General features: G+C 45.3%; 1 protein-coding gene across 1 annotated transcript; it reads right to left on the bottom strand.

Annotated features, from left to right (window-relative positions):
* Positions 1-346: 346 nt before the first annotated feature.
* LOC137467294 (uncharacterized) lies at positions 347-7,131 on the bottom strand. Its single transcript, XM_068178790.1, has 3 exons — positions 6,819-7,131; positions 5,640-6,773; positions 347-426 (listed from the first exon to the last, which is right to left on the bottom strand). Exons 1-3 carry the CDS (start codon positions 7,129-7,131, stop codon positions 347-349), a joined length of 1,527 nt encoding a protein of 508 aa, XP_068034891.1.
* Positions 7,132-10,120: the final 2,989 nt, after the last annotated feature.

Here is a 10,120-nt window from a genome sequence, read left to right as displayed (position 1 = left end):
TAGGGTTCCTCAAAGCGGGTGGCATCAGGCCAAAGCAGCAGCTCTCCTGGCTACACGGTGGGTGTGGACTCGTTTTGGGAACCAGTTGTAATCATCGCGTCAATGCAGGACCAAGAGTACAGGGCCGAAGGTACAGGACGAACTGATTAGGGCTCAGTCCACCATGACCAGTCCATTGTTCTCGCACTGAGTTTCCATGGCATTGCATACCAGTCCTTAAGACTTGGCAGATTTTCCACCTCAGCCAGGCTAGAGCTACTTTCAGGGTCTAGGGTCTCAGTCTTTGGAGGCAGTCGTGAGGCAAACATGAGGGATTTTCGGACAGACCCTGACACCACCCCGTGACTCACGACTGGCGACGAGAGTACTCCATCAGCAAGGTCTGCAGCGTTGTCACAAAGTCTTCAGGGCTCGACTCATCAGTGCCTGGCAGCATATATCCCAGAAAAACAGAAACAGAAAAAGATATCGAAGAGGAAGAGAGAAAAAGTAAAAGAAACAAGGACAGGGATTAAGAAAAGATAGAATAGGAAATAATGATCAATATTGATTATAACAATTTTTCTTATAATTGAAACAATTTCTTTGAAAAAAATCAAAATAAATCACAAAATTCTTTTACAAATTTCTTAAACAAAATCTCCAAACAAAAACTTAATCACAGTATAAAACAAACAATACTAATCAAAACAAACAATGAACAACTAATTAATTTGCTATTGCAGGCCTAATTTTTTACTGCTCGTGTAGTTCTTCTTGTGTCAATAACTCTAGGAATGTCTTTAACAAAAGGGGTTTTTACTGAACTGTGTGCATCTATAATTGATGTCAATCGGGTCAGCTGCCTCATCATTTTCCAATTCAAAATGTATAAAATGGCTGATAAAACAAAACCAATTAAAACCAAGATCAAAAGAACAACAATAGGATGGCACACTTTATTCAGGATGCCTGTAGTAGTAGGTGACCACCCAAAAAGCGTATCCCACCATCTGTGTTCAGCATCCTTCCTTACTCTTTCTAAAACGTGATGTATCTCCTTCACATCATGATGGACTGTTACCAGGGTCTTTTGCCCATTTCTCTTGACCTTTTCTAAAATTTCAATTAAGTCCTGGTGAAGCAACAATTGCTTAATCAAAGTTAAATTCATTCCAATAGAGGCAGGCAATATCTGGTGAATTAGTGTAAAATTGGATTGTAAAAGGTGGTAAGACATAACTGGGACAGTATAAGAAAAATCACATCCCGTAATCGTGGTAAAGTTACAGACACAAAAATTTGAATGATTCTTTGGATTCACTGCTACATTTTCTATAAACACTACATCACAAGCAGTCCTTACACACACACACCCATTACCTATGTACACTAATATTGTTACAGGAGTTTCATCAGGGTGAACTTCAAAATGGCAAATATTCTGCTCTGTGTCCAAACAAATGTCTTGGGCTATAATTGCATTACTTTCACAAATAAAACCTTGTTGCTCCCGGACAATACAAGATTCCAAATTTACAGTTTGCCATTTCTTATCAATTTGACGGGCCCATTCTCTATGCTCGGAAGGATAGAGAATAGCTCCGTCATGATTCAGTCCTAATGCAATGATAGGGAAAATCAAATGCACTGAAGCATTAGATATCGTTAACACAAAAGCTGTGGCTGTGTTTGTTCTTGGGTTGTAAGTGAAGTTCACCAAATTCCACCAGGATTGGAATTCCTTTTCAAAATCATTTGCATTGTCCCAAATTATTTTTCGAATTTCAGTAGGGAAAATGCCTTCTTCACCTTCTCTTATAATTGAGGCAACAACTGTCTGCATCCAGAGCTGTGCCTGGATGCAGCTAAGGGCCAGTTTTCTTTATTACATATGGTCCGATTTCAAAAATTTTTGGGGTGAGCATAACTGGTGGTTGGGTGGTGGGTATAGTAGGCATTACTACATTAACATCAAGTCTTCCCCAGTATTTAAATCAATACTTTAAACTTAAAAGAAAGCACTTCAGTATTTTTGGACCAAAACCAAATTACTTCTACAGTTTGTGTTAATGTGAAATTGTGCCAATAACCCTGTACGCTTGGGTGCGTACAAACCTTTTTGTGCTTAAAGAGATCCTTTCACCTTTTCAGCATGCTACCACAATTATTTCAGACCATGGCCACTCAGCTGGTTTCTGGCCATAGGATTGTGGTAGGATGCAGAAAAGTATCACCAGTTTTAGCATGGATTAGGTGGTCTTCATGTCCCTCGGAGTTCTTCTGTAAAAGTAAACACAGAAAAATCTGCCATCTAAAGGCAGAACTTTTAAAAAGAGGGAATTATCCAGCGGGTACTTATCCGGTGTTCTTTACCTAGAGCATCAGATGCTACCCAAGCAAATTTATTCAAAGGGGTTTTCAGTACTAGTGGTACCTCCCCTACAGTGGGAAGGTCAACTAGGACTGGTTGTCCGGGATAATGAGCTGGATTTTTGGGATCATTTGGCCCCTTTAGTGCCGGAATTATGGTTGGAGCTTTCGGGCAAAAGGCGGTGATTTTCGGACATCCGTTTGCCCCCCATCTTTCATTCACACTTTGTACAGCTTTATACAGTCGACCATCCCAGCCTCCTTCTTGTGGTTTCAAAAGTCTTTTTAGGAGACCATTGGTTCTTTCTACAATTCCGTTGGCTTGTGGGTAATAGGGGGTGTGAAATGTCCATTTTATTCCTTCACCTTTTGCCCATTCCTGCACTACTTTGGCAGTAAAGTGGGACCCATTATCAGATTGTATTTCCTGTGGTTTTGGAAAGGTCCCAAACCATATCTGCAATGCTTTGACAGTGCTTTCTCCTGTAGCCCTTTTGAAGGCCTCAGCTTGAGCTAATCCAGATATTATCTCAACTCCCACTAACACAAAATGCTTACCTCCTGATTGCTTAAAAGGACCAATATAATCTACCTGCCATGCATCCCATAAGCCTTTACCTTTTCTTAAGTGTAGTGGGTCATCCTCTAGGGGATGTCTTTCTAGCCGTTTACGACACTGCTCACAGGCTGACACACAAGTTTTGCACATTTCCCTGGTAACTGGCCAACCCCGAGCATGAGCTTCTTTATACAAATCTTTTGCACCTGTGTGTTGTCTTTTTACATGCAACCATTCTAACAAATGTTCCCAATCTTCAGTAATTTCATCCTTTTTTAGGGGGCTCAACTTAGCTAATTCATCAGCTCTGTTATTCCATTCTCCTGCTAGATTCCCGTCTGTCTGGTGAGAAGCTACCCACCCCACAGCAAAATTCCCTCGACTTGCAATTTGTAGGATTTCTTGCCACTTTTCTTTCTGCCATACTGGGATTCTATTAACTTCCCAATCATTCTGTTGCCAGAAAGGCAACCATTCAGTACAGCCTTTGTATACAGCATAGGAATCGGTGTAAATGCAAACAAGAGAGGTGTTCTGTGCTTCCCTCTGGAAAACACTCCAAACAGCTATCAACTCCCCAACTTGAGCGCTGCCCTCCCCCTCTGTGATAATTTGTTCGCCCGAGGAAGTATGGAGGGCCACGGCCTTGAATTTCCACGCTTTTCCTTCTCTCTTAGATGAAGCATCTGTAAACCATGAGTTAGGTGACTGCTCAGGGGAAAAGGGAGGGGCTACCTTAATCACTGAAACAGGTTTGTCTTCACTATTACTCAGATTTTCTGTTTCTTGTATTGACAAATTTTTCACAGCTCCTTCAGTGATTGAGAAAATGTGGCAGTAGTGCTCTATTTGTGCATACCATTTTCTCACGGAGGCCCGCTGAGCTACTCCTTCAGGAGGAGGAGTCCCGGTAGTAACTATTTTGATTACTTTGAAAGGACCTCTTAATACAATTGGTTGCTGTCTTGTAATTTTTTCTACTTCAACGAGAGCCATGCTAACAACAAATAGCCCCTTCTCCCAAATGGTATACCTTTTTTCTGCATCTTTAAAACCACGGGAGTAAAAGCTAACGGGTCTGGTCGGGCCTTCAGGACCCCTCTGCCATATATGTACAGACAATCCTGAGGATGCAAATCCCCATTCTACTTGAAAAGGATCTGTAGGATGGATGGGACCCAATGCTTGATAAGCTGTTGCTTCAAAAATCAGCAGTTGCAATGCTTCTTCCTGCGAGGGGCTCCAGTCCCATTTTACTCCCTTTCTCAACAGGTCATAAAGAGGCCTAGCAATAATTGAAAAATCTGGAATATGTTTCCTCCAAAACACTAACAATCCTAAAGCTTGTTGCAGTTCTTTCCTGGATTCTGGCATTTTAATCTGATCTAAGGAGGTTAAAGTATCGGGGGGAATACATGTCATACCTCCTTTCCACCATATTCCTAAAAATTTCACTTCTTGTGAAGGTTTTTGTATTTTCTCTGAAGGGATCTGTAAACCTAGGCTTTCTAAACGAGAGATTATTTTCTCTTGAGTATCCCCCACTACTTCTTTTTCTTCTCCTCCCACAAGGATATCATCAATGTACTGATAAACAGCTACAGTGTCAGGTTTAGATATGGTTTCTAACTCCTGGGCTAAAGCATGGTGGGCTAAAGTAGGTGAATGCTTGTACCCTTGGGGCAAACGTGTAAAGGTATATTGCTGTCCTTCCCACACAAAAGCAAAACAGTCCATGTCTTCTGGCTGTATAGGTATCATAAAAAACATGTCTTTAACGTCTATTGTTGCCATAAAAGAGTGGGCTTTTTCTTGAATTGCTATTATTAACTCAGCTAAATTTGGGACAGCTGCTGTAAGAGGGTCTGTGTTAGCATTAAGACGGCGGTAGTCTACTGTCAGTCTCCACTTCCCATTAGGTTTTTTAACTGGCCATATTGGGGAGTTAAACGGACTATGAGTGTTAATAATAACTCCCTGATCTTTCAATTCTTGAATAACTGGCTTGATGCCATCTTTAGCACCAGAGGGCAAGGGATACTGTTTTACAGAAGTGATTTTACTAAATGGTAGTGATGGAGCTATTTTAAGCAGCCTGATGTCAAGGTGTGGCGCGCCAAAAGACCACAAAAGACCCTCTGAGTCTTCCCACTGTTTCCCAGCAAGTATATCCATCCCTAACAGACTGTCCAGAATATTTCCAATTACCATTTTGACAACTATTAAGTTGTCTTCCCCGGGCAATGTGATTTTTACTAAAGCGATACCCATAGGCTCTGTAGTTCCTAGGGCATTTAAGACACAACACCGTTTCTTGCTAGGAACAACTCCACATTTTTGAGCATCTTCATTTTTCAGTGCACTAATCTGGGCTCTGGTGTCTACCACAAAGGTTACTAAAGCTCGTTTGGGACCGACTATTGCTGTAATCAATAAGTCACCTGTTCTTGGGTTTTTTGTGAGCTTTCTCAAAAACAGCCATTCTCCGTCTCTTTGCTCACTAACAAGAGACGGAGTTTCTAGTTTAAAGCAGGCTGGTTTGTTTCACTGCCTTGGAGCTGTAGGGAAGGTTTTTGTAACCCATTGTCTAAAACTCGTGTAGGAGAATGGTTTGGCTTTTTATCAAGAGTTTGTAAAGGGGGTTGTTTCGGCTTATAGCTTGAAGCTTGTGGAGGAGGGGGTGCGCTAGGTTGTACATCAGGTGAATTCAGTATCATGGATTTGGGACTGCGCCAGTTTGAAATTATTTTAACTAATTTTTCATATGGTAAGCCATCCATCACTTCTCGTGGCACTCCCCTTTTTAGTCCCATTAGCCACAACTGTTGGCGACTAGAGATCTGTTTCCCCTTTTCTGGTTTTTCATTTGGAGAAACAATGTGCCTGACCCCTCTGGTTTTTTCAGGCTTATCATCTGGGAGATTCACTGATCCATATTTTCTGCTGTAACTAATTAACTCTTCTGCAACTTGGCTCCACGTCCACACTTTATGGCTATTATCAGATTGTACGCTTAAAGGTTGGGCTGGAGTTGTAAGAGACGTGAAGCTTGGGCTAGTGGAACCAGTTTGGTCAGTAGGATTGCCAAGAAATCTATCTAGCCTGTCTACAGGGGTGATAGATGCAATGGTTTTCTGAAGGAGGATTGCAGTTGGTTTAAGGGACTCAGGGAGACCTCGAATTAGAGGTGGCATTATTTCAGGTTTTACTGGCAATTGCATAGGTGATTCATAGCCAGAAATCAGTGTTCTTTCATGTATCATTTGCAAGCAGGCAGCTTTGTGAATGTTTTCTAAAAGTTGATCTGGCGTGCCGGTAATGGCTAGAGGGTCCCCTCTTTCAAGGGGGCTAAGTCCCCCTGCCCAGTAAGCTGCGCGGTGTGTCAGGGACCATGGAGCTCGAGTATTTCCTGTTGTTAAGAAAACTCCATGTCCCCAATAGCCACTGGCTTCTTGCTCACTTAATTTAATTTGGTCTCCTCCAGTGAGTGAGACTCTAAACACATATTCTGTCTCTGATTCTTGAGGGAGACGTGAATATTCTTTCTTTAATTTGGCTAATTCAGTGGCAGTGCATGGTATTTCTTTTGTGGTAATGTGAGGGTCAAAATCCTCTTCATTTATAAAATTGTATTCTGTTTTAATGAGAGGTCTCAAATTGGAACAACAAGATTCTCCACAATTTTGTATGTGTACCAATTCTTTCTGGGGGTATATGTGTTTAATGTGGCGTGCTTCTTTCTCTTCTACTTCTTTTGGTGATTCTACATGTTTTAAGTTTTTATCTCTCCCTTCTCTAAGACTTCTTTCATATTCTAATTCTTTCTGCAAAACTTCTACTAGGGTTTGTAGGGAGTCTATTACTGCTTTTTCTTTGCTCACCCGTTTCTCCCTCTCTTCTCTAAGACTCCTTTCATGTTCTAATTCCTTCTGCAAAACTTCTACCAAATTTTGCAAGGAGTCTATGACTGCCTTCTCTTCAGTCACCCGTTTAAAACGGGTTTCAATGGCTGCCGATAGGCAAGCACCCAAAACTGAGCAGAGAATTGTTTTATTTCTGCCCAGCTTATATCTGGCATCATGTTGCAAAGAATATATTCTATCTACGACGTGTTCAAAGCTAAACCAATTATCCTGTGCCCATCCCTCTCCAGCTGGAGAGGGTCTAGCACCATATTTCGCTAGCAAAGCAAAAAATGTATCTTTATCTTTTTCAGTCATTTTGTGAAGGGACCAAAACCACTTTCAGGGAGGTACTCTTAAGTTACACACAAGCACAGCTAAAACTGTGTTTCCCTTCGCTTCCCTGGAGTGGGTGAGGGGACCAAAACTGTTTGGGAGGTACTCCTTAGTTACAAATAGTTGTCTCCTCAACTGCAACAAACAGCTCAAAGACACACACAAAAAATAAAACAACAAAGTCCCATCTTTTGTACAAATGAGATCTTTTAAAAATCCTGAAGACAGGGGATGCTTTTCGCCTGGGTGTATGCAGTTTGCGGGAAATTCCACTCGCCCCCCCCTTGCTTTCTAGACAGCGCTCACTGGATGTGGCGTGCTAGGTGCGGCTGAAGCGAGGGTCCTTCCCCTGTTACAAACTACATACAACCCGCAACCCTTAATCTGTCTACCAAGATCCTGCCGACTACGCCAATTTAATGTCAGGGTCCGCAAATGCATGCAGGGTCCCTGATAGGTTCTTTTTGGAGATCTCAAAGCACAAAAGACACAGCAGGGGACACAACACTTTGCTTAAACAAAAATGCACTTTTATTTAGTGCCAACAACTGCGATAGTGGGAGAGAAATAAAGAGATAGAGTGAAAAATAGAGAAGGAGGGGAAGGGGATTATAGCTACCAGTCTGAAGAGACGAGGCCCTCGGAGCTTGACGAGATGCTCATAGGCTGTCTTCTCCAGGTGGGGTCCGGACCAAGTCCTCAAAACTCCTTCAGTCTTTTATAGGGTTCCTCAAAGCGGGTGGCATCAGGCCAAAGCAGCAGCTCTCCTGGCTACACGGTGGGTGTGGACTCGTTTTGGGAACCAGTTGTAATCATCGCGTCAATGCAGGACCAAGAGTACAGGGCCGAAGGTACAGGACGAACTGATTAGGGCTCAGTCCACCATGACCAGTCCATTGTTCTCGCACTGAGTTCCCATGGCATCGCATACCAGTCCTTAAGACTTGGCAGATTTTCCACCTCAGCCAGGCTAGAGCTACTTTTCAGGGTCTAGGGTCTCAGTCTTTGGAGGCAGTCGTGAGGCAAACATGAGGGATTTTCGGACAGACCCTGACACCGGCGCCGCAGCCTCCCCCAGAGGATGTTCCACGAGATCGAGCCCAGAGCCTGACACAGGGCCATGGGGGGCGGGACAGGGGACAGGGACCCCCCAGCAGCGTCCCCGTGTCCGCCAGGGCCAGAGCCTGGCCCAGGGCTCCTTCACCCTGTTACCAACGAGGGCTTGAGAGCGCTGAAAAAATCCCCAGCAAGGGAGCAGCAAAAACCAGATTTAATATTGAGCAACAGCACCACAAAGTTCCTTGGCAAGAGTCACTCTGCTCCTGACTGGACACTTCAGGCACACCAAGGAAACAAAGCAACAACAAAACCAAACAGAATCCAGGCAATCAAACCAGAAATGAACCGAGAACTGTCCCTGTGTGTGTGTGAGACACAAGGAAATGAGGGCAAGGATAAAAGGAATACAGGCCCAAGAGCTTACAGAGCTCAAACTTAACAGGACTTAACTTAAACCTTAACCTTAACTTCCACCTTCAACTTCACAATTTAGCAAAAGAACAGCACTTTACAGTATTTAACCGAACTTATAACCTATGACTTTGCAATTTAACTGAGAAATAACATTTAACAATATTCAACCTGACTTATATTTTAAAAGTAAAAACTCAGCAAAGAACAACTCTCAGCACAAATTAACTTAGCTTAGACCTTGTGATTTAACCCTACTGACAGGCCTGACTGGCTCAGCTCTCCAAGGCACTCAGACCCCTCAGAGAGCAGCATTTCTTCCACATTTCCCAAGCACAGGCACTCCTGTGTGCACACAGACACAAAGAGTCAGTGCAAGGCACCTGTGAGAAATTCCCCTGAGGGCAGGGAAATGCTCCCTGCCGATGCTTTGGCATCTCCCCAGCAGGGGAAGGGTTGAGCCTGGAGGAGTGGGGGGATCGGCACAGGCTCCCTCGTTGTTGGGGATCCCCGAGGGCAGCAAACGGGAGAGTTCCCGGCTCGGAGAGGCCCCACTCCGAGGGAGTCGCTGGCCCAGGAGAGCTCCAAGGGGCTCCTTTTGGAGCGCTGTCTGTAGGGCCCCAAGAGAGGGGCTTCAGTGCCAGCAATGTTTCATCCTGGCCGCACTTGGCATCCACAGCTTTCTTTGGCAGGGTGAGAACAGGGATGTTGTGCCACCGAGGGAACAAAAACACTTCCCGGGGCTGCTCCTAAAGCCACCAGGAGCTGGTTGGGCAGCAGCAGTGCCTGGAGCAGACAGTGTTTGTGATGAGCTCCAAGGAGCTGAGCCCAGGGGCTGTTGGCCAAGGCCGAGGCCCAGCGAGCATTTCTCAGCTGGCAGGGCGGCCGGAGAAGGTGGAGGCGGGGGAATAATTCACGCCCTCAGTGTGCTCCCAGTCGCTCCCAGTGTTTCCATGTCCGTGCTCCAAGTGCTGCTCCCAGCCCTGATCCCTGGGGATGGGAATGTCCCGCTCCCTTGCCGGGGCAGGGTCACACCTGAGCCAGGTGTGCAGGGCAGGCCCTTGCCCTGACCCCCAGCACTGTCCCAGCTGCAGGATCTGCTTCCCACTGGCCTCTTCCTCCTGCGGCCCCGAGCCCAGCTTGGTGCTGAACAAAGGGGCTGGGCCGGGGCCATCCCCCGGCGGGGGCTGCACACCCCCCTGCCCCCTCCCCAAATTCCCTCTGGGGGAGCAGGAGCTGGGGCTGGAGCCCTGTGGGGAGGGACAAGGGGGTGACAATGGGATGGGGGGTGTCACACACGCTCTGGGGGGACACACACGGCCCCGGGGACCCCCCCATATCTTCTGCAGAGCCAGGACGATGAACCCCACCATGGAGCCACTGACCTCTGGCAGTATCTTGAGGGTGGGGTCTGGTGGCAGCTTTGGGAGGCTGGGGGAGTCACAACCACCCAAAAACACCCTCCCAGCCCCACAGCCACTCCCAGACTCCTCCAACCACC

Source organism: Anomalospiza imberbis, unplaced genomic scaffold (genome assembly GCF_031753505.1).
Source record: "Anomalospiza imberbis isolate Cuckoo-Finch-1a 21T00152 unplaced genomic scaffold, ASM3175350v1 scaffold_58, whole genome shotgun sequence".
Taxonomy (NCBI): domain Eukaryota; kingdom Metazoa; phylum Chordata; class Aves; order Passeriformes; family Viduidae; genus Anomalospiza; species Anomalospiza imberbis.
The sequence above is the reverse complement of the archived record's forward strand: the minus strand, read 5'-3'. Positions and strand labels throughout refer to the sequence as shown.

Coding starts and splice junctions, on each gene's coding strand:
- LOC137467294 (XM_068178790.1), bottom strand. CDS start 7,131: ATGACTGAAAAAGATAAAGATACATTTTTTGCTTTGCTAGCGAAATAT. Junction 6,774..6,818: donor GGAATTAGAACATGAAAGGA/GTCTTAGAGAAG, acceptor AAGAAAAAGCAG/TAATAGACTCCCTACAAACC. Junction 427..5,639: donor AATAATTTCAAACTGGCGCA/GTCCCAAATCCA, acceptor ATATGCTGCCAG/GCACTGATGAGTCGAGCCCT.